Source organism: Lontra canadensis, unplaced genomic scaffold (assembly GCF_010015895.1).
Source record: "Lontra canadensis isolate GAN:19392208 unplaced genomic scaffold, GSC_riverotter_1.0 scaffold9, whole genome shotgun sequence".
NCBI lineage: Eukaryota > Metazoa > Chordata > Mammalia > Carnivora > Mustelidae > Lontra > Lontra canadensis.
Genome location: NW_022631003.1, coordinates 36,930,822 through 36,956,363, shown reverse-complemented (window position 1 = coordinate 36,956,363; position 25,542 = coordinate 36,930,822). Strand labels below are relative to the sequence as shown.

At 38.6% G+C, this 25,542-nt stretch overlaps 1 protein-coding gene across 7 annotated transcripts in view; it reads right to left on the bottom strand.

Moving 5' to 3' along the window:
- Nucleotides 1-25,542, bottom strand: part of BICD1 (BICD cargo adaptor 1) — a 212,375-nt gene that overhangs the window by 53,849 nt on the left and 132,984 nt on the right. For all 7 annotated transcript variants that reach the window (XM_032855317.1, XM_032855319.1, XM_032855320.1 and 4 more), the window contains exons 3-4: nt 9,485-9,637; nt 1,487-1,912 (exon numbers count right to left, since the gene is read on the bottom strand). In XM_032855317.1, coding sequence (XP_032711208.1) covers nt 1,487-1,912; nt 9,485-9,637 — 579 coding nt within the window. The remainder of the gene's footprint in view (nt 1-1,486; nt 1,913-9,484; nt 9,638-25,542) is intronic.

Here is a 25,542-nt window from a genome sequence, read left to right as displayed (position 1 = left end):
GGCAGGTTAAGTGCATAATATGTTAATTCTCGATGTGCTGTTAATAATAAACCTATTAAATTAACATCACTGGTTCTCTAGTTTCTTACTTCTGCTATTTTCATTTTTTAGTCATCATTTCTATAAAGGCAGGAAAGTATAAGCCCCATTTGCTATAGAAATAAATGCCTGCCAGAGTCTCAACAGCCTCTAATTATTACCCAAATGCAAAGAACCTCGGGGAAGGGTAAGAGACTGAAAATTCAGCCTCAAACCTAATCACTTGACAAGCCTGTTGAACCAGATTCCTGCTTCCGCAGGTCTGCTGGAGCCCGACAATTTGTAGTAGAGAGAAGCCCCCAGGTCATGCTGACAGGGGTGATGCTATTCCTCAGGCAAGATTCCCATCAGCACTGGATCAAGATAGGCAGGGAGGAAAGACCTAAACTAGAAAAGCCATTTCACAGCAAGATAACCTTAAAGGCTAGGACTCTTCACAAGGCATTTGAATTTGAAGGTGCTAAAAATTTAAGGCCTAGATCATGTTGGAATAACAACTCCTTGGTTTCGGATTTATCCCTGTTCTGTATTTTGAATCATATGATATCCTGGCTAATTAGCATACTAAAAGTCCTTCAGGTCTTTTAAAGCTTAAGGTATTCTTGTGAAGTCTACCATTATTCTTGAAGCTATATCTACAGTTGTTTGTGATGGAAACGTTCATTTTTCTATCATTTCGCTCGTATGTATAGGTTCTGAATTTTTCTGTTAGAAATGGATGGAGACCCTTTTCTCCCTTCACACCTGATTGCAATCTACTTTGTGGCTTTAAGATAGATTTTTTTTTTTTTAATTTGTTTCAGGGGTACACGTCTGTGATTCATCAGGCTTACACAATTCACAGGACTTACCATAGCACATAACCTCCCCAATGTCCATCCCCCAACCACCCCTCCCTCCCACCCCCCTTCCTCTCCAGCTACCCTCAGTTTGTTTCCTGAGATTAAGAGTCTCTTATGGTTTGTCTCCCTCTCTGGTTTCGTCTTGTTTCATTTTCCCCACCCTTTCCCTATGATCCTCTATCTTGTTTCTCAAATTCCTCATATCAGTGAGATCATATGATAATTGTCTTTCTCTGATTGATTTATTTTGCTTAGCATAATACCTCTAGTTCCATCCACGTCATTGCAGATGGCAAGATTTCATTTTTCTGATGGCTACATACTATTCCATTGTGTGTGTATGTATGTATATAGATAGATAGATAGATCTCCCAGCTTCTTTATCCATTCTCTAACATAGATTTCTCAAAGTGACGCAAATGAGTTTTCTTTTCAACACATATTCTGTTACGTCTTTCTAAGATACTGTATGTTCAAAGTTGCCAGTTGAAGAAGCAATATTTCAAAAAACAAGCTAGAATTAAAATGTGAGAACAAAAAAATCCCAGAACAGGTGACCCACAATCTGTAAGAAATCTACTCTCACAGCCCTAAAGAGATCTTACCTGCATAAGTTGTTGCTTCAACTTCTGTATTTCTGAAATGTTCAGCTCACTGAATAAGTCAGAAACAGGGTGTAGAGATTCTCCTTTCCTTAAAGTGGGAGTCCGATAGTCTCCATTCAGTTTCACAAGGGGCCCATGGATATGCCCATTCATTTTGTCATCATTGTTTGGTTCACTTGTGTCCTCCGTGAACTTGAGTCCATCGACAGAGAGGCTGATATGGTTATCGTTGAGGGTGATGTACTGGGAGAGCTCCTTCCGCAGGATGTTCTTTTGCTCCCTCTCGTTTTTTAAGGTCTCAAGGGCTTCTTCCAGTTGGTGCTCCGCAATCTCTTTCAACCGGATGGCGTCTTCTAGCTGGCTGTTGAGCAGCACAGTTTCCTCCTCAAACCGCTTAATCTCATGCTTTAAGCCTTCGTATTCAACCTGAATTAGATAGGATAAAGAAGATTCATAGAACTAAAATTTGGGTCTTACAAAACTGCCATCAACCACTCTAGTAGACCTAACTATATAAAAAAAATAAAATGTTAACCAACTCATTATATTGTACACCTGAAATTAATATAATACTGTATGTTAATGAAAAATAGGAAACCACACAGTATAAAATGTGAGTCTACAAAATAAATCTAAAAAAGAACACAATAGGGGTGCCTGGGTGGCTCAGTGGGTTAAAGCCTCTGCCTTCAGCTCAGGTCATGATCCCAGGGTCCAGGGATCGGGCCCTGCATCGGGCTCTCTGCTCAGCAGGGAGCCTGCTTCCCTTCCTCTCTCTCTGCCTGTCTCTCTGCCTACTTGTGATCTCTGTTTGTCAAATGAATAAATAAAATCTTAAAAAAAAAAAAAGCACACAGTATATATACTCTTCAGGTAACATAGGATGGTTTCTTTGGAAATTATGCATAATTTATAATATATTATATAAAATTTATATATAGTATATATCATAAAATTTATAAATACTTTAAGTTATATATAATTTATATGCATAAATTCAATTCTTAGAGATAAAAATGATGTCTGTTTTAGGATTTCTTTTTGTGGGGACCAATGGCCAAAAGGGGGCACTGTTTGCTTAAAAAAAAACCAGGAATTTTCTTTTTTAAAATATTTATTTGACAGCGATCACAAGTAGGCCTAGAGGAAGGTGGGGTGGCGTGGGGAGCAGGCTCCCCGCTAAGCAGAGAGCCCAACGAGGGGCTCGATCCCAGGACCCCGGGATTATGACCCGAGCTGAAGGCAGAGGCTCCAACCGACTGAGCCACCCAGGCACCCCCCCCTTTTTTTTTTTTTAAAGATTTTATTTATTTATTTATCGAAAGAGAGACAGAGCCAGTGAGAAGCGTCGAGGGAGAGGGAGAAGCAGGCTCCATGATGAACAAGAAGCCCTACCAGGGGCCGGATCCCAAGACCTGAGATCATGACCTGAGCTAAAGGCAGACACTTAACTGACTAAACCACCCAGGCACCCCCAGGAATTTTTTAAATATAAGTTTATCAGGGGTGCTTGGGTGGCTCAGTTGGTTAAGGGACTGCTTTCGGCTCACGTCATGATCCCAGGGTCCTGAGATTGAGCCCCAAATCGGGCACCCTGATCAGCAGAGAGCCTGCTTCTCTCTCTCCCTCTGCCTGCCTCTCTAGCTGTGCTCTCTCTGTCAAATAAATAAATAAAATATTAAAAAAAAAAGTTTATCAGAATAAAACCAAGAAAATATTTTACCATCACTATTACTTTGTTTTATTTAATTATTAATGATAAGGAAATTTTTATATTCAGAGATAGATTAGCTAAAAGATCACACTAAGAATTTAAACTCAACAAAATATGTTTGCAAGTAAAATGAAACAAAGAAAAATTTTATGTGCTTATGGATAGAATCTGGAATAGCGGTACTGATTATCTGATAACAAAAAAAATACATATATATTGTTATCAATGTGATAGTCCTTTGAATTAAGAGCCAAATAGCCTGTGTAAACATTCTCTTGGTCATGAAAGCCCACAGAGGAAAGAGATCTATATTCTAAACTGACAGACCTTCCTTCAGGCCTTTTCCATGGCACTAATGACATTCCACTTTTTAATAAATATTTTATCTCCACAACTATACTGTGGTCTCCTCAGAAGGAGGAAATATTTGTCATGCACCTACATGTCCCTCAGTGCTTCAATAGTCCATCATTGTGTTTCAAGGGAATTCCGCTCTTCAACAAGCATTTGCTGTTGTGAATGAAAAAATAAACTAGAAAAGGTATTATCATAAAGTCATTATGATATTAGATACTAGTATAAACTTTGTGCTTAGTTGTACATTTATTTTACTGTTTATATTATTAAACTTGTATTTTAAGAAATATTTTTTATTATTTTTTAATTTTTAGATTTTATTTATTTGAAAGAGAAATAGAGAAGGGGCAGAAGCAGACTCCTCATGGGGCAGGAAGCCAGAGGATTCCTGGGATCATGACCTGAGCCAAAGGCAGATGTTTAACTGACTGAGCCACCCAAGCACGCCCAGAAATATTTTTAAAAATGAAAGAATAGGGATCATAGACCATTGCCATTTTCATTTGTTTCTATTCCACACCCCACCCTACCCTTCTTCACATAATCTCAGTGCAAAGGCCTGTCTTGCAAAGGTTAGGATAACAGTTTTGACGTAGGTTTAAGTCAGATGTAGGTTTGGCTGATGTAACAGAGACCTATATAAGAATGACTGAGTCCAAATAGACGTTTGGCTTTCTCTCATGTAACACTATGGAGATAGACAGTCAAGGGCCAGTAGGATTCTGTTCCATGAGGTCATCCAGGAACCAGGCATCATCACCTTCTTCTTTTTTTTTTTTTTTTTTAAGATTTTATTTATTTATTTGACAGGCAGAGCTCACAAGTAGGCAGAGAGGCAGGCAGAGAGAGAGGGGGAAGCAGGCTCCCTGCTGAGCAGTGAGCCCGATATGGGGCTCGATCCCAGGACCCTGAGATCATGACCTGAGCTGAAGGCAGAGGCTTAACCCACTGAGCCACCCAGGCGCCCCGGGCATCTTCTATCCTATTACACTACCTCCTACTCTGGTCCATATGATCTAAGGCAGCTTGCCACCTTGATCATGTTTCAAGCAGTGGGTCAAAGTAAGAGGAATACCCTTTCTCTTTAAGGACATGTCTCAAAAGGTGTTCATATCACTTCTCATATCCCAGTGGCCAGTACTAATCACATGACAGTTACTTACAAGGGAGGTGAAGAATGCTGTCTTTACCCCCGCATAGCCTTAGGCTCAGTTAAAAACTGAGTAACAGGGGCGCCTGAGTGGCTTAGATGTTTGAGTGCTTGACTCTTGGTTTCAGCTCAGGTCATGATCTCAGGGTCCTGGGATTTTCACTCAGCAGGGAGTCTGCTTATGGATTCTTTCTCTCTCTCTCTCTCCCTCTGCCCCTCTCCCTGCTTGCTTTCTCAAATAAATAAAAACAAACACAGGGTAATCACATTGGGAGAGGGAACAATGGATACTGATGGAAAACCAGTACTCACTGCTATACAAGATCACTGGAATTCCACATGTCCGTGATAGAAAAGACTCAAATCATAGAAATTGTCTGGGATAACAGAATCTGGGTCTTTGTGTCATGGTTCCTTCCAGGCCTGCTTATACACTGTAAAGTCATCTTCCTCCTGATCTTCTCTTTTCCTTTCCCTGGGCAATTCAGGATACCTGCTTGCTACCCTTTCCTATTATTTCAACCAATCCTCTAACTCTTTCCAAATTATCTGATAGCTTACATTTGCAGGCACTTCTTTAGTTTGCATTGTAGACCTTTTATTCTGTAATCCTTGTTAGACTGATAGCTTAGGCCAGGGATTGTCTAATATTATTGTGTCTTCTGGATGAAATCTAGCCCACTACCAACTAATTTTTGTGAATAAAGTTTTATTAGAACACAGTCACACTATTTTGTCTCTGGCTACTTTCATGCTACAAGAGCAGAATGTAGTAGTTGGAAGAGACACTGTTAAAAGATATATTCGGCCTACAAAACCTAACATATTTATTACCTGGCCTTTATAGAAAAAGTTTACTGATTCCTGGGCTAGACTTGAAGACATTAATTTGGTTTGCATCATAGATTTTTAAATTTTGTAATCCATATTTAATTGATGGTAGACGTCATATAAAACCTGATTTCTTTCTCTCTGGTCAACTCCACTCACTCTACTCATTCCTATGTGGTTGAGGCTCCTAATATTCATGCAGCTATTTCATGTTTCTCTGCCTTAGCTAAAGTTGTCATCTGGAAAACTCTTATTCAACCTTCAAGACCAGTATCAAAAATATGGTCCTAACTCCAAAGTCCTTATTGACTTGTTCAGGCAAACAGATCAGTCCTTTCTGATGCCATCACTGCAGGCTAAATCAGATAATTTGAGCCCCCCAAAAGTGGAGGCACCAAGAAACAGGAATGAGAAGACACTTAAAAACTGCTATCTGGGGCCACCCGGGTGATTCAGTCGGTTAAGCGTCTGACTCTTGATCTCAGCTTAGGTCTTGATCTCAGGGTCATGAGTTCAAGCCTCTAATTGGGCTCCATTAAAAAAAAAAAAATGCCCGACATTTTTAAGATAGAATCAAAGTAGTCACCATTACAAAAATCAGTACTTTGGTGCAATTCCTTCTAGCAACTTCATAGTTTAGTAACTTTTTTTTCTGTTTAACTACATGAGGGTTGGGGGGTAAGTATCATAATCATTGCAGAGTTTAGGAAGTCTCAAGATCTTAATCCAGACCTCTATTGCCACATGTAACACATAGTTTTTAAAATGCAATTACATGGATGGCTATGAGTCTATTAACTGCCTTCCCTCCTGGGACTATACATTCTTTAAGATGGTGACCATATTTTTTGTCCTTAAAAAACAGTACATGGACTCATAGAAATATACTCTTGAAACACTGGTTAAATGAAATCCAACTGAATTGAATATGTTCCCTAGGTCTCTTATGATATTATTTCCTGATATAGAAACATATCCCTGGAGGAAATGTTCTTCATAATATCAGTATGGTTGAATTATTAATTTTAACAAGTGTTTTCAATGGTTAGATAACTACTGAGTGCTTTAGTTCAGTATGTGAGATACTGGGGACATAGGACTTATTATTTCTCCCCCACCTCCCACAAGTACATCTCTAGAAATGGAAGCTAACATAATTTCCTGCCCTGGTAGGTAACACTGGGGCCAGACAAATTTTCCTATTAACCCTATATTAACCAATACTGAGACTAGGCATAGAACACTTAGCTGCTTGTGGGAAATACTCTTCTAGAAGATGAGACCCAATGAAAACAAGGCAAGAACCAAGTAAAAGACCTTCACTTTGTTGTGCCCCCAACAGACAGTCATTATGTCATAAATTCCACCTATCCCAACCAGTTTCCCACCATCCAAAACCCAGTCCAGACCCTAAAACCCTATGAACAGCCTTTCTCTAAACCTCCCATTTTGAGAAATTACTGAGGCTCTGTCAAGGTGGGTCTCTTTGTGGAGAGATGTAATAAATAGCTTTGCTTCATCAGTGGGTTTTTCTGATGGGGAATTGACAGTCAACTCGACCTCTCTTTAGGCTGCTGCTTCTTCCTACACTTCTTTCAGGTAATTCGGTTTTCAAAAGTATCAAAGTATAAAATGTATTTGTAAGGCTGGGCCTGATTTTATTTTGTACACAGAAACAAGTCAGCACACAGAGGGATGTGGCTAAAGTTTTCAGAGTCAACTCTCTGATGTTCTTATGGATTTCATATTTAGGATCACAAATAAAACTTGGTTTGGTTAATTACAATAATCTTCGATTTTAGTTTCCTTTCTAAGCTGAAGAGTGAATATAAACAAGAAAAAAAACCTCATTTACTCATTTTTTCAACAGATATTTATCTAATGCCTTCTATGGGCCAGGCAGGCTCTGTTCTTGATGTTATATTATAGTTGAGGGGGATGGAAAATAAATAAACTAACCTATAGGAACTATATAGGGAATAAGAAGTGCTATTTAAACAACAGTCATTTAGCAAATAGTAAATAGCTAAGCATTTTATAATGTTAGTAGCTTGGCTACTCAAGAGAAATGTCAACCCAGATGGCAGAAGTAGATTTTGTGTAGGGAGCTTCAGTACAAAGAACATTCAGAGCAGTTTTAAGACTTGAAAGCGAGCATTGTCATCTCTTTGAAAAACAAACAAACAAACAAAAAAACTGTGGCATTTGTACATAAAATATTTTACTGAACACTTCACTAATTAGAAACGGAGTATATGATGGATTCTAACTCCTGTCAATAAAGGCCAATAGTAGGGAAAAAACCCAAAAAACAAGACCCAGCATTTTCTTCACTGGGAGAGACTTGTACAGGGCATCCATTTGTCAGGAAATAAGCCAGAATTGCCCTCTGTGGAGGAAATAATTTCAAGTTAACTAATTAGACACTTAATTGGGAAAATTACCATATTGCATCTAGAAAATAAAATTAAAGAGATGCGTACATTTTCCCATTTGTTTGTTTTGTTTTGTTTCAAACTTCTGAGGTAAGCCTTTGATTTCCATATTTCAATGACTGGTGGAAGGGCATGGGTAAACCATAAACAGTAATCAGCCAGGCTAATAGTACAAATTCCCACAGAAACGGCCTCTGGGTTAATGAATACACACAGGATACCTTGGCAGACTTTCAAAAATACCTAATACTGGCCTAAATTAACCTCCTGAGTAAATTAGTCTACCACATGCAGGGATGGGAGACTACAGCCTCCTGTCTGTGCGGAGAGCAGAGAGGATTTGTAGGAATAGGGAATAATGACCACTTTAAATATGTGAACTGCAAGTACATTTGCTTCAAATCCTCTGCAACCAGGGTTGCTGGTAACCAAAAACAAAACAAAACAAAACAAAAACCTTCTTTAGAAGTTCTGAGTATACTTGAAAAATTCTTCTCAGTATGATTTTCTTCACCGTGAGCTCATTGACCCCAGCCAATCTGAGACCAGGGATATTTACAATACCGTCAAGCCTCAGTACACAAACACACAGTGAGTTGGTGCTTAAAAGGGAAGGACTGAGGTAAAACCAGAGGGGACATCCTGGTAAACCTTTCTAAGGGTCTAAAACCACCCATGGTACTCCCGGGCAGATATCTTGTTCCCCGAACACTCCAAAGCTGGAGGAAGTGGCAGTGATCAGAAATCAAATTTCAATTGTGTCAATACATGCATTTTTTTTCCCCTTCTGGATTCTCTTCTTAATCCTTGTATCTGTCAAAACCCAAAATAGTTTTGTATAGAGATATGAGCTTTGGAAGGGAGTCAAGTAGAAGCATACATTTGGGCTGGCCTCTAAGTTTACCTACTAATTTACATACTTTTGTTACTTGCGGTAACAAACCACAATGCAAACCAATCAGGAAAATAAAGCAATTAAGCTGCCAAACCATCACTACCAAAAAAAATTATTTAAGTGTAGACATGCAATATTTTTGGTTACATTACTGCTGAAAAAAAAACCCAGAAATATCTTTCTCTTACAATTTTATTCTTATTTATTTGTATTTCATAATTCCTCTCCAAGTATGATTTAAAAGCAATTTACAGAAAGAGAGAGAGACAGACAGACAGACAGAGAGAAGGGATTCCTTTTAATGAGAAGTTGTCAAGTTAAATGGATTATAATACATTCCACTTCCACCTAAAATACGTTAACACAGAGCTAAAGGATCAACTAAGATTCTGCGTCATATCCAATAAAACTTTCTTGTAAATCATCCTTCTAGGTTTGCCTTTTAAATGTCAGCTGAAATAGGAGGGTTGGGAAATTTCAGCACATACATACTGTAGGAAGATTAAGGCGAATTTTGACATGTTCCTTTCTGAAAAATAAAAAGAAGATTTAACCTTCGTGGTCAGAAAGAAGTGGCTCCAACTGGAGTGTAGCCAAAAAATTTCTTGAACCTTACCTGGTTCTGCTTTAATGTGGACACGAGTTTCTGCAACGTGATATTTTCTTCTTCCAGCTCAGTGTAGTCCTGAAGGAGGCGGGCCTCTCGGAATTTGTATTCTCGGATTTCATCCTTCATCCGTATTCTTTGTAGCTCCACCATCTCATTGTTCTGAAACAAAAGAAGAAACAGTCAATATAAAACTTTCTTATTCTAGAGTTAATAATGTGCAGATCTCTTGGTGGTTAAAGATAATAAAACACCTCATAGAATGGAAGTCAGGACCACCTTCTTTTGAATGGCAATGTAGTGACATCTGTCAAAACTTTTTAAAGCACATATATGAGACCCAGCAATTCTACATCTAAAAATCACTCTAAAGTATATTTTCATAGAGGTAAATAAAAGAGAAAAATAAATCCTGTATATTTACACAAAGAATTGGAAACAGTCTAAATGTTTGCTATCAGGGAAACAAAGAAATAATCATGCATCCATTGAATTGAGCATTATAAAATTATGTAAAAGAATGAGAAAAAATGAGGAGCTTTATGTATTAAAAGAGAAATATAGCTACAGCATATTATGAAATATAAAAGAAAATTGTAGATAAGTATGCAGATAGTACCAACTTTCCATACTCCGGAGGGTATGGGGGAGTATCCAACCACAGGTTCCCCAATAAACCACATGGTCTGACCTGCCTTTGTTCAGCCCTTGGTCACTCGCTTCAGCCTCAGTAGCTTTCCTTGTGCTCCCTGACCTCGCTGGACTTGCCAGCTCACTCCTGCCTTGAGGCTTTGCACTTTGCACTTCCCCTCCCAGAACTCCCTGCCTCCAGATCAGGGGTTCTTAACCTCATTTGCATGATGGCTCTCTTTGACAACATGCTGAAGGTGATGAGGATCTCGTCAGGATAGTATTTTAAAGGGAAGTGAAAGGGTTCAGAGCATGTCACCCCGAAATAGGCCCCTTTGACATACTGATTATTTTGAGCTTCAGGCCCTTGGGAAATAGGAGATGCAGGAAGGGCTCTCTGCCCTCCTCCTTTCTACCTAAAAGCAGGACACAAAATTGCCCCTAAAAAAGGTGCTCTTCCTGTACCAGAAGAGAAGAATGATCTTAGCAGCAGACACTGGGAGTTGGCACCAAAATGCACTTGTACAAAAAACATATTAAAATAACCCTGATCTTCCATTAGTTTCTCCATACATTTCCTAGTCACTGTCCTACAACTTACAGCCCCTAGCCTAATTTATCATATTTTGTCACATCCCCACAATTCATCATTCTTTGTGTAAAAAAGGCATAAAAGTTTTGGGGCCTAATGGTTTCTTTGGGTCCTTATTTTCCTGCTAAAGACTCCTGTGTACACGTAAAACAATTAAATAATTTGTATGCCTTCTTGTTTATCTGTCTTAGTTTAATTCTTTGGCCCAGCCAAATTTTCCTCACTTGTAGCGCAAAAGACAGGATTACAAAGGAAAGGATACCGATTCTATTAGAAGTTAATACATTATTTAAAAAATTATGATATGGTAATCAGGTAGTTTATCATAGTAATGGTCCTAAATTAATTACACTTCCATGTGGAGTATCCTCTCAAACTGACTCTGAGTGGGCCTCTGACTTGCTGTGACCCACAGAAGGCGGTAGAAGTGAGGAGGACTTTTGAGCCTCGGCCTCAAGAGGCCTGGCCACCCTTGCTCTCTTGGAACACTGCCACGGAATGATGAACCCAGGCCAGCCTGCTGGAGCCACGTGGCCCAGCCCAGAGTCAGCACCAGCAGCTGATGGGAGTGAAACTTGATGGGCTGTTTGGCTCAGTTGAGTGCCCGGTGACAGCAGCCATGGGAGTGACCCCAGGCAAGTCCATAAGAACTGCCCAGCTGAGTACAACACAAACGACTGGTCCACAGAGTCATGGGGTATTGTATGAAGGCTCTGTGTGTTCGCTGATTACGTAGGAGTACATAACCAATACTATATTATGTGTGCTTCTTGATTTACACAATGTATTGATCAGATTTAGTGGCAGATCTAAGAAATACCATAATTTCAAAGCAACGACAGTATTTCAAAATACCTGCAAGAACTGAGATGTGGTATGAAAATACTGATCACAAAGTCACAGGCGATGCTAATACTGCTGAGGTATTCAAATAGGATACATTCCAATGGAAGAAAATGTTAAATTTCAGTCAGTTTAGCAAAATCAGAAATGGAATTATTTTTCCCAACCAAACATCCCACCAGGTTTCCTGAATTCTATCCACAGACTCTTAGGACACAGGACAAAAAACTCTTCTGCTTCTACTTGTCATTTAGATCTCAACTCAAAAGTCATCTCCTTAGAGTGGCCTTCCCTGAACAGCTAAGATGAGACAGCTCCCTGGCCTTCATCCTACATGACTTACTTTATATATCAGCATTTAGCATATGGTAGATACTCAAAAAATCACTGTTAAAAGAACAGCACTAACCATTACTTGAAACCATTTATCTACCTTTTTTGCATTTATTAAATTTCCTGTTTGATTTGAACATAATGAACCCTTTTGTATTGTTATTCAATGTGTCCCTAATACCTGGCAAATTACAGCAATACAAATGGTTAACACAAAATTTAAAGAATATTATTGCTGGGATGATGGCTTTTGTCTTGTATTGTTTTAGAGTGAAGAACAAAGGGAGAATTACACACTTTGAAATAAAACATACCTAGACCTATGAAATAACTAGACCTGTTATAATTCTTCTTCACTACATAGTCCAGCAACTTGGAGGCAGAAATGTTACTTTATTTCCTAGTCCTTAGATAATACATTGAGCATATGTGTCCAATAAATGAAAAGAATGAAAAATAGAGTTTGGTATAAAGCCAAATTATAACCTTTCATTAAATTCTTTTATTTTGCAGAAACATGAAACCTTAATATAATAATTTTTTTATTTCTTGAAAAACTTACCATTAACTAAGTGATATATATTTATTTAGTTTTCTGTATTTACCTGCATAAAGATATGAAGAAACCCGACAAACTGGATGCCAGCCATTGATACAAAATTATAAAGAAAAGTGTTAAGATACAAGAGATTCTATAAAATGTGAATGTATACATTGTAAAAAATGTAATGACCAGAAGCCTAGCTTGCACACACTGAGAATTAACCATAAAATCTTATATAGTGAGACAGTAAATGTCAAACAGATTTAAGGCCACAGCAAAGCCAAAGAGGATCACTAACAAATAAGTCATAAAAGAGCTAAGGAAAACTCCTGATGCTAATTAAGGAAAAGCAAGAGTGTAGCTGAGAGACTGGTTAAGTTGAAAGACTAGCTAACAACGAAACAGACATAAGGACCAAAGGAAGAAAACCCGTCTTGTGAATTTTGCTAGAAGTCCTTGTTTTTTGAACTGCCAAAGATTCCATTCTATGGCAATGTTCTTTGCTTCCATAAAAAATTTTAAAGATTACTCCTGTTGTTTTTTGTGCCACTCATCATCATAAATATATCTATGACAACTTCTTCCTGGGATAAGATGGTGCTGAGCTCTACTAAAAACCCCCATGAAGAATAATGGGAGTGAGAAAAATAAAGCAGGAGAGAAAGGGGAGAAATAGGTACAACCAGGGAATGCTTTAGCCTTTCACCTCCAGAGCCCTGGGCTCCAGCTCCTCCTCAGGAAGATCAGATGAACCTGAGACATTTGGGGCAGGCTATCCTCATTGTTTGCACTAGCGGCGTTCTTAGTTTTAATTGCTATTTAAAGGATTTCTTTATGTGGAAATAATAAATTCTATTATTGGCAAGAAAGAAATATAAACATCTGTTACCACACAAAAGTAATGTATAAAAAGGAATGCCTCCCAGTTCTATAGCTTAGTCCTTTATAAATTAATTATATTTATTGTCACGTTAGGTCTTAATAATAGCTTGTGCAAGATGGGCGACAGACCCTCTAGTTTACTTATCTGTAAAATGAGTACCCTAATACTTAACATTTTGTGGTAATTGTGAGGATTTGATGATGTCACATGGGGACAGGAGCAGAGATGCCAGACACACAGATAATTTACCATAACACAACAGGACAAGTGCTGTTAGAGGTTCATACCACAAGGCTGAGCGATCAGTTACTCCTGGATGAGTCAGCAAAAGCTTTACAAAGGAAGTTACATTTGAACAGAACCTTGAAGGACAAGGGGAGTTAACATAATCAATAAGGAGGACAGACTTTCCAGTCAGAAGTAAACTTCTGAAACAAAAGCAGAGTCATATTTGTATTGAGGGCAGTGTTAAAATACCCAATAGTCAAATTGGGCATTTCCTTGGGGGATGAGCAAAGAGCACTAACAGAGAGACAGTAAGAGAAATTCAAAAAATCTAGAAAATAGCCTATTTTCAGCTTATGTCTAAGTTCTACATTATTCCGTTCAATAAAATTAAATTAATTACAGACTAATGTTGTTAATCTATGGGGTAGGAAAAGAAACAAGATGTTTTTAGTGCTTAGAACCTTTAAAGCTCTTAACTGGGGGTTCCTGGGTGGTTGAGGTCATGATCCCAGGGTCCTGGGATAGAGCCCCACATTAGGCTCCCTGCTCAGTGGGAAACCTACTTCTCCCTCTCCCACTCCCCCTGCTTGTTCCCTCTCTCGCTGTGTGTCTCTCTCTGTCAAATAAATAAATAAAATCTTTAAAGTTCTTAACTGTGCCGTGGTTTAGAAAATAGTGCCGTTTGGTGTTGTTGGAACAAAGTAACTTGAGATGATTTTGCAGGAAATTCAATGTTAAAGTAATTTGGAGAACCATCAAAGTCTTTCACACAAAGCAGCCATGTGATCAGATCTATGCTTTGGCAAGTGACCCTGCTGAGAGCAGGGAGGGTGGGCTGTAAGAAGAAAGCGCCCCAGAAAATGGGCTGAGCAGCCGTTCCAAGAGCCCGCAGTGAGGGAGACAGGGAATGTTGAAGGACATTGCAGTTAGAATGACTGACTTAAGAAATGAAGAAAAAAACAAAGAGTAAGGATAAAAGTGCCTAAACCAAGCTGTAAGAAGAAAAGACATCTACAACAAAGTGAATGCAAGGGTTAGTGATGTGGCTTATAAACAATTGTAAGTAGCATTAATTTGGATAGTCAAAGTGGGAACTTCTGATCTGTGAGTGGAGTAAAGGAAGACAGCTGCACTGGTCCAAGGGGAGGACGCTGGAGAGGGGAGTGGTCGGGGTATTTCTTACTTCTCTCCCAGAGAATTGCCTCTGCCAGGCAATTTGCTTATTTTATTTTTCTTCACTTGGCCAAAAATGAACACTTCTCTTGTTGGTGAGGAGGAGTGAACCATTGTTCTATTTGCCTCTCCCCAGCCAAGAATTCTCTGCCCTGGGGCCAAGAATGCCTGGCTTAGGGTAGTTTAGGGGTGTGGGACAGAGAGGGAAAGGAGTGACACTTTAACCCAAGGGAGCCTGCTGATATTGCTGCTTGCACTGCCCAAACTTTCCATGCCCTAGGATAAGCACACACTTCATATGAGGAAGCCACGAGCACAAGGCTCTGAGTTCCTCTTTTGCAAGGAAAGGAGAAGGATGAGGCTCATGGATGACAGATACATGGGACAGGTCTTGACCCCTCAGTTCCTCAGCCTTAGCTCGGGTGATCTGCTCTTCTATCCCACATCAACCACTCACTCTGTGATGTTGTCACTGATAATCATACTGCCTAGTCTTCCAAATCATCTCCAGTTCTCCTAACCCAGCCACTCTTCCACCTTTGACCACCAATTTGCTCATTATCTATGACCTTGGGTCTTCACTTCCCTCCTCATCCAGCTTCAATCCCACTGTTGTCACACACTGTCTTACAAACACATTTAACTCCCTTGCATCCCTCTCTCTTGATCATAAAGCCCAACTCTGCCTTGCATGCCCAAAGCTAAATATGCTCAAAGCTAAACTCCAACACTTACTAACCTTGGTGAAGTTTATTTACTTCTCCCTCTCTCCTTCTTTTCCTGTAAGGGGAACCACTTCTGGAGGATTGCTTTGCAGATTCGAATGGTGTCTGGTAGGAGGAATCAACTAAAAAACCAAAAAAGTCCTGACTCTCTCAAATTCAAACAGGCTTTAAACACTAGTGGCCATACTCTGTGTCTACAATGTAGTTAAGTTTCCTGCTTCTCTCTTTTCCTTTTATCAGTTTCTCCCTCCCTCCTAAGAATCTTGCCTCACATTTCCTTGGTGGTGATAGTATGGGGAGAAGGAAGGGAAGAAAGAAGGTGTAGCTCCTATTCCCATTCTCATTTTTATTAATTTCTTCCAATCTACTCTACATAGTTTAAAGATAATAAATCTTGCCTTAAAACAAGCAAACCTTGACCTTTCTATCTGTATTTCTTTTTCTATACCCATGAGCATTCTCAGATGTTTGTCTTCAGTCCATTCTTATGAACACTGAACCTGCTCTTGTCAAAGTCATCAAGGATTTGCATGTTGCCACTGAATTCAGCACCTGTGTTTTCCTTTAACTCCATGTCTTCAACAGCATTTACCACTCGCTCCTCTTTGAAACACGTTCTCCTGTAGGCTTTCTGTACATCTAAACTAATCTCACCGGTTGCTTTGTTGCAGTCCCTTCTGACTTGCTCCCCTTCCTTCTCTGCTCAACCTCTAAATGTTGACTATTCTAAACCGATACTGAGCCCCTCCCTTTCTGGCTACTCACTCCCCAAAGGAAACCTGGTCCAAGTCTTTGGCTTTCAATATACTGCCAATATGTTAATGACTGTCAAATTCTGACCGGGGTGAACAGAACCCCATTTGCCTTAACCCCTGCCTCCCTTAAAGAGCTCATCATCTCTCTCCTACTCACCCATGAGACTCCCTTCCTTGGCTTTGGTTTCTTAACCACCTCAAGCAGGGTCCTGCTTTAGAGTTTTGCATTTTCAATTCCCTTCTCCTTGTTCACATTGCTATTGCTTCATTAGGATCTCAACCTAAATGCCATCTCTGTAAGAAGCGCTCCCTGGTCATTCAATCTGAAGTTGCCACCCAATAATGCTCACATTACCCTGTGTTAATGGTTTGAAAAGTGTTTATCACTACCTGTTTGCTTATTGGCTATTTCCTCTTCCCCCACTAGATGTAAGAGCCATGAGAATAGGGGCTTTGTGAGGAACTGTTCACCACAGTGCTCCAGGATCCGGGTGGGCATATCAGTCATGGTATTTGTATCCTAGAGCTCAACTTAACACTTCCAACCTGGATAGGATTAGTGGTAACATGATGGGGGGAAATCTTTTTTAGGGATGAGCATATTTTATACTTGTAAGTTCATAGGTTGAAAAAAAAAAAAACCCAAAACATACCTATAAAGCAGGTCCCATATAAAATTCTCTAGAGTTGAAAAGGCCTTATTGGTGATACCCATTCCATGTATATTTATACTTTATTCCATCTCTAGAAATTTTCACTAAGAAAAGATTTCATAAACTCAATTACTGTAGGTAATTACTGATATGACTTGTGATGCTATCTCTTATAAGAATGGGTACCAATTAATGAGGGACAGAACAACACAACTACTGATAGACACAGAAAGATCTTAATCCAAAATCACAATAAGACAAATACTATTGTTCTATCAGGCGGTAATGTGGACTTCACAAGTCTTTAGGAGAGCTATCAATGAAGAAAACATAATATCCAGAGCACCAAAGAGTCAGCATCTTCAAATGCATTCCAGACCTAATAAATAGGAAAAACAATTAAGGCAAGTTTGAAATGTAGCTTACAACAAACATGCTGAGGAAGAAAAGGGAAATATAAGGAGATTTGTCATGGCTGAGAAAGAGTAACAGAGGAGAGAATTATAATTTCAAGACAGCATTTCCCACAGTGAATTCTAAAGTAGGCTAGCTCTATATAGGGTTACTAGGAGTCATTCAAACTTTTTTCTTTTCCTTTCTTTTCTTTCCTTTTCCTTTTCTTTTCCTCTTTCTTCTTCCACCCCCCTTCTTTCACTTCTTGACTTCTCAGAGACCTTCATTTGCTAGTGTTCTTTGAGACTTTGCAAGAACAAGATGTGGTATGCAGCCTTTGCTAAATTTATTTGACCACAAGACTTCTGCCTTTTAAAGAAACATTTTGAACAACCCACAGACCAAATCATTGAAAAATGTTACTCTGAGACAGTAGAAAATGATTGTATTTGCATAGCTGAACGGGATAAACCACTAAGTTCCTTATCCCTTGCGACTGTCAAGGGCTGAATGGACCATCAGATTTAAATAATGGCATAAAATTAGAAGTAGAGAAGTAGATGGATATTAAAAAAGGGTAAGACAAGATGATCAAGTCCTGACTGGCCATGAATGGGTGAGTATACAAGAGTGACAAAGCCTGCAATACTTGGGTGTCACGGACAAAGAAAAGGTAGAGGAACAGATCCGAGGGATGCCTGGAATACAGGAGAGGAGATCGTCTGCTCTTCTGGGAGGGCTTCCTGGACAGGTGGGTGCAAGCTCCCCTCTCTGAAGCCGAGGGAGGAGGCTGGCACCCTTTCTCTCCTCCACTCTTCAGCATAAACTAACTTCAATAAGCAACATAGAGCCAACAGTGGCAGCCTAAACCACTTACACCAAACCCCCTGCCCCACTCCCACCGTGCTCTACAGGTGCTGCTTTTCTTGGGCAAATGTGCCTGAGAACAAATGCAATGGGCCCCTCCCACAGAAGATCAGCACAAACCTCCTCCACATACCACGTCTACTGACCATAGAGTGCTGCAAAGCTTCAGCTCTAGTGGAAATAGCATCAGGTCTCTTTTAACAAGTAGACCCGAGCACACCTAGTTACAAACTTACCATTAGAAGTCAAAAGAAAGCCAGAGTAGCAATACTTATATCAGACAAACTAGATTTTACACCAAAGACTGTAACAAGATTTGAAGAAGGACACTATATCATAATAAAGGAGACTATCCAAGAACATCTAACAATTGAAGTATTTATGCCCCCAACAAGAGCACTGATATATAAAACAACACCAAGCATAAAGGAAATAATCAATAGTAATGCAATAATAGTAGGGAACTCTAACACCCCACTTACATAAATGGACAGATCATCTAAACAGAAAATCAACAAGGAAACCATGGCTTTGAATAACACACAGCACCAGATGGATTTAGCAGATATACACACATTTCATCCTAAAGCAGCAGAATACACATTCTTTTTTTTTTTTTTTAAGATTTTTATTTATTCATTTGACAGAGACAGAGATCACAAGTAGGTAGAAAGGCAGGCAGAGAGGGAGGGGGAAGCAGACTCCCTGCTGATCAGAGAGCCCAACAAGGGGCTCAATCCCAGGACCCTGAGATCACAACCCGAGCCAAAGGCTAAGGCTTAACCCACTGAACCACCCAGATGCCCCCAGAATACACACTCCTTTCAAAAGCACATGAGACATCCTCCAGAAAAGATCACAGTCTAGGTCACAGGTCAGGCTCAACAAGTACAGAGATTAATCATGCCATGTGTAGTTTCACATGCATAGTTCACAATGCTATGAAACTTGAAGTTAACCACAAGAAAAAATTTGGAAAGACCACAAATACATGGAGGTTAAACAACATGCTACTAAGAATGAATGGGTTACCAGAAAATAAAAGAATAAGTAAAAAATATATGGAAACAAATTATAATGAAAACACAATGGTCCAAAACCTTAGGATGCAAGTGTACCTGGATGGTTCAGTCGGTTAAGTGTCTGACTCTTGATTTTGGCTCATGTCATGATCTCAAAGTCGTGAGATCAAGCCCCATGTCTGGCTCTGTGCTGAGCGTGGAGCCTGTCTAGGTTTCTCTCTTTCCATCCCGTCAGCCCCTTTGTTCTTTCTTGCTCTCTCTTTCTCTCTCAAATAAATAAATCTTTAAAAAAAATTAGGGGGATGCAGCAACAATGGTCATAGGAGCGAAGTATACAGCAATACAGGCCTACCTCAAGAAGCAAAAGAAATCTCAAATAAACAACCTAACCTTATACGTAAGGAGCTAGAAAAAGAACAACAATGAAGCCGGAAGCCAGCAGAAGAAGGGAAATAATAAAGATTAGAGCAGAAATAAATGATACAAAAACTTAAAAAACAGAACAGATCAATGAAACCAGGAACTGGTTCTTTGAAAAAACTAACAAAATTAATAAGCCTCTGGACAGATTTTCCAAAAAGAAAAGAGAAAGGACCTAAATAAAGTCACAAATGAGAGAGGAGAAATAACAACCAACACCACAGAAATACAAACAATTATTAGAAAACAGTATGAAAAATTATATGCCAATGAATTAGACAATCTGGAAGGAATGGATAAATTCCTGGAAACATTTAAACTACCAAAACTAAAACAGGAAGAAATAGAAAACTTCAACAGACTAGCAAAGATAGTGAATCAGGAATCAAAAATCTGCCAGGGGAATTCTACCAAACATTTAAAGAAGAGTAATACCTATTTTTCTCAAACTTTTCCAAAAAATAGAAATGGAAAAAAAACTTTCAAACTCATTCCAAAACCAGACAAAGGGCCCACTAAGAAGAGAATTACAAGCCAATACCCCTGATGAACATGGATGCAAAATTCTCAACAACAAGAAACTGGTAAATCGAATCCAACAGTATATTAAAAGAATCATTCACCATGATAAAGTGTGATTTACTCCTGGGCTGCAAGGATGGTTCAATATTAGCAAATCAATCAACATGATACACCACATGGGGGCAACTAGGTAGCTCAGTTGGTGAAGCATCTGCCTTTGGCTTGGGTCATGATCTCAGGGTCCTGGGATAGAGCCCTGCATCAGGCTATCCACTCAGTGGGGAGTCTGCTTCTCCCTCACCCTCCTCTCTGTTCTTTCTCTCTCTCAAATAAATAATAAAATTAAATTAAAAAAAAGAATGCTCCTTAAAACGAAAAACAAAAATAAAACATGATATGCCACATAATAAGGGAAAGAATAAGAACCATGTGATCTCTTCAACAGATGCAGAAAAAGCATTTGACAAAGTACAGCATCCATTCTTGATAAAAACCCTGAACAAAGTAAGGATAGAGGGAACATACCTCAACATCATAAAGGCAATATGCAAAAAAAAAAAAAAAAAAAACCCCACAGCTAACATCATCCTCAATGGGGAACAACTGAGAGCTTTTCTCTATGGTCAGGAACAAGACAGGGATGTCCACTCTCACTGTGGTTATTTAACATAGTACTGGAAGTCCTAGCCTCAGCAGTCAGACAACAAAAAGAGATGAAAGACATCCAACCAACAAAGAAGAAATCAAATTTTCACTATTTGTAGATGACATGATATTGTATGTAGCAACCTCAAAAGACTCCACCAAAAAATTGCTAGAACTGATACACAATGTAAAGTCACAGGATACAAAATCAATGTATAGAAATTTGTTGCATTTGTACATACCAATAATGAAGAAGCAGAAAGAGAAATAAAAGAATCAGTCCCATTTACAATTGCACCAAAAAACATAAGAAACCTAGGAATAAACCTAACCAAAGAGGCAAAAGATTTGTACTCTGAAAACTACAGAACATTTATGAAAAAAATTGAAGATGACACAAGGAAATGGAAAAACATTCCATACTCATGGATTGGAAGAACAATCATTGTTAAAATGTTTATACTACCCAAAGCAATCTATACATTTAATGCAATCCCTGTAAAAATACCACCAGCATTGTTCACAGAGTTAGAATAAACAATCATAAAATTTGAATGGAACCACAAAATACCCTGAATAGTCAAAGAAATCCTGAAAAAGAAAAGCAAAGATGGAGGCATCAAAATCCCAGATTTCAAGTTATATTACAAAGCAATAGTCATCGAGACAGTATGATACTGGTGCAAAAAACCACATAAATCAATAATACAGAATAGAAAACCCATAAATGGACCCACAACTGTATCTTTGATATATATCAACTAATCTTTGACAAAGTAAGAAAGAATATCCAATGCAAAAGACAGTCTCTTCAACAAATGGTGTTGAGAAAATTGTATAGCAACATGCGGAAAAATGAAACTAGACCACTTGCTTACACCATACACACAAAAAATTCACAATGGATGAAAGACCTGAATGTGAGACAGGAAACCATCAAAAGGAGAACACAGGCAGCAACCTCTTCGACCTCGGCTGTAGCAACTTTTCACTCAACACATTGCTGGAGGCCAGGGAAACAAAAGCAAAAATGAACTATTGTGACTTCCTCAAGATAAAAAACCTTCTGCACAGTGAAGGAAACAATCAACAAAACTAAAGGGCAACCTTCAGAATGGGAGAAGATATTTGCAAATGACATATCTGATAGAAGATTCATATCCAAAATATATAAAGAACTTATCAAACTTAACACCCAAAAAAACATAATCCAGTGAAAAAATGGACAGAAGACATGAATAGACAGTTTTCCAAGAAGATATACAGAGGCTAAGAGACACAGGAAAAGATGCTCAGCATCACTCATCATCAGGGAAACGCAAATTAGAACTACAATCGGAGACCACTTCACACCTGTCAGAATGGCTAAAATGAACAATCCAGGAAACAACAGATGATGGCGAGGATGCGGAGAAAGGGGAACACCCTTACATGTTGGTGGGAATGCAAGCTGGTACAGCCACTCTGGAAAACAGTATGGAGGTTCCACAAAAAGTTGAAACTAGAACTAACTTATGACCCAGCAATTGTACTGCTAGACATTTACCTTAAGGACACAAAAACACTGATTTTTGTGCATCCTGACGTTTAGAGTAGCATTATCAACAGTAGCCAAATTATAGAAAGATCACAAATGTCCATTGTCTGTTAAATGGATAAAGATGTGGTGTATATATACAATAGAATATTACTCATCTATGAAAAAGAATGAAATCTTGACATTTGCAAAGATATGGATGGAACTAGAGTGTATTATGCTAAGCAAAATAAGTCAGAGAAAGACAAATACGATGTAATTTCACTCATATGTGGAATCAAAAAAAAAAAAAAAAAACCCAAACAGATGAACATAGGGGAAAACAAAGGCAAAAGCAAACCATAAAACAAACTCTTAACTATAGATAACAAACTGAAGGTTGCTAGAGGGAAGGTGGGCAGGGGATGTATTTATTGGGTGATGGGCATTAGGAGGGCACTTGTGATAAGCACTGGGTGTTTTAGTGATGAATCACTAAATTTTACTCCTGAAACCAATATTACACTATGTTAGCTAACTGGAATTTAAATAAAAACTTCAAACTTAAAAGAGAAGAATAGTAAGCTATAACAAAACCAAGATTCTGTCATTCTCACTTTGAGGTGTATATAAATCTTGCTCTGGAGAAAGTGGTACCATGAAGAGTTATTGATGCTAGACTGAATTTGAAGCAACAAAGTCATCTTTCCCATTGGATATCTGCTTCCATTAGAAAGAAGCCAATGATCAGCTCATTTCATAAGCAGTTCACATTTAAATGCCTCATTTCAAATACTTATCATAAGCAAAATCTTGACAGCAAAATGTCTTCTGTTGTAAACATTTGAAATAAATGGCACAAAAGAGGTAATATATGACTGATTTTCTTATATCCTGTTTATAGTTTTTCATTTTGTTTGTATAGAAAGTACATTAAAAAAATTCAGACATTATTCTATTTTTTTAAGATTTTATTTACTTATTTGAGATAGAGAGCAAGAGCAGGTGACAGAGGGAGAAGCAGGTTCCCGCTCAGCAAGGAGCCCGATTTGGGGCTCAATCCTAGGATCATGACCTGAGCTGAAGACAGACGCTTAACCGACTGAGCCACTCAGGTGCCCCACAGATGTTGTTCTAAATTTAAATAGAAAAATGTTTACATTCTATCCTAGTTGAGTGGAACACGCGTTTTACAGGAAAGCTTTTTGTGTAGATTTTTTTGGTACACCTTATTTTTTTTTTTAAAAGATTTTATTTATTTGAGCGAGAGAAAGCATGAGCAGGAGGGGCAGAGGGAGAGACAATCTGAAGCAGACCCAGCGTTGAGCATGGAGCCCTATGTGGGACTTGATCTCATGACTCTGAGATCAGACCTGAGCTGAAACCAAGAGCTGGCTGCTTAACCAACTACGCCACCCAGGCACCCTGCTATCAACTTTATTAAGATACAATTCACATACCTGTAATCTACCCATTTAAAATGTACAATTCAGTGGTTCTTAATATAATCACAGAGTTGAGACCATCACCACAATCAATTTTAGATCATCTTTTTTACTTCAGAAATAAATCCCATACCTTTTAGTTACAACGCCCCCCCACCACACCCCATCTTTTCCAGCCCTCGGCAACTATGAATCTACTTTCTACTTGCCTCTATTGGACAATTCATATAAATGCAATCATATAATCTGTGGTCTTTCAAGACTGAGTGGAAGATTTTAAATAGTTGGCTACTGCTCATAGAATATCTTTGTTTTTCAAAGTCTACAGACAGCTTTGCTACAGCACAAAACATATTTCACTCTGCATCAGCAAAGTACTCCATTGTGCTGGTATTTATCCAGCATACATCAGGTCTAGTAATTGTGATATTACATTCACAAGAAAGCATGGTTGTTTAAACTTCCGCCAATGGCTGCAAGTTATTTTTTATCAATAAAATGTGGCTTTGTGGCCCTGAATATACGGATCTGTTTTGGAATAAGCTTTTTACACACATAAATATTGGAATCTTTCATCTTTCTACAACCAACTTGAAATCAGGAAACCATGATTGTTTCCCAAAGTAGTCTATTTACCTCTTGTTTACTTGTTTGATTTTTCTTTTAATTTCTCTTTCTTAAATTTAAAGATACAAAACACCGTAATGAATGATGGTATGTGAGTTTTCTGCTAGTAACTCCTTATAACTATACAATTATACAATTTGATTATACAATTACTGTGATAATTTATTAAATGGAAAAGGGAAATTTAGGTAAGACAATAGATTTGAATCTGCATTGTACAATGAACATAAAGGCTGGATTCACAAATATTCCAGAAATAGTTCAATCTTAAGCAATTACCCTTTCACCTCGGCTTCTCATACTTTCCTAAGATCTTACTGTAAAGAATGATCTAATTAACCAAAGAGACGAATAGCATCAACCGGATCAAAGTTATTGATTATGATAAGCAATTTTAGTCCCCACTACCAAGGGAACATACTATATATAGATTGTTTTTTTGAAAAGAGACATTGTGAAAGGAAACGAAGTGAACAAAAAAGGAGATAATGGTGTGCATTAAAGTGATTTTTAAATCATTTTTATTTATCTTTTAAAGATTTATTTATTTATTTTATAGAGAGAGAAAGAGTGCATGTGAGCATGGAGGGAGAGGAGTGGCGGAGGGAGAGAGAGAATCCTAGCAGGTTTCCCCACTGAGCCTAGCAGGTTTCCCCACTGAGCCTGCAGGTCTAGATCCCATGACCCTGAGATCATGACCTGAGCAGAAATCAAGAGTCAGACACTTAACCGACTGAGCCCCCCAGGTGCCTCTGAGAGAGAGGCATATATTTTACACAGAGGTGGGTGGTAGAGTAAAAACAGGATTAATCTACATGAGCATGGTGAGACATAACATGCTCTTCTATAAACTTGTGTCTTGGCTTCCCTGGAAACAGATCTCTTGTGTGTATTTTAGTGGTTCATAACCCGAAAAAAAATCACATCCACTGAGATTAAGAAAAGGCCCTGAAGCTATGTCTGGAAGACTCAGATCTCTCTGTCTGCCTGTGTTTTTCTTCCCCTGATGTACCACACCCTTCAGTTTATCAAAGCCAAGAGGGAGCAGAATAAACCACCCCAGAATGTGCCACTTTGACATGTGGATTATTTGGAGCTGAAGAAAACCAGGAGTCCAGCAGACTCTGGAAGATTTTTTTTTTTTAGGGTTTTTGTTTTGTTTTTTAAAACCTCCCTCTGAACTGCCTTAAGGAATTTAGATAGGGGGCCTATCCCTACTACCAGAGAGAACTTTTTATATCAGAAAGAACT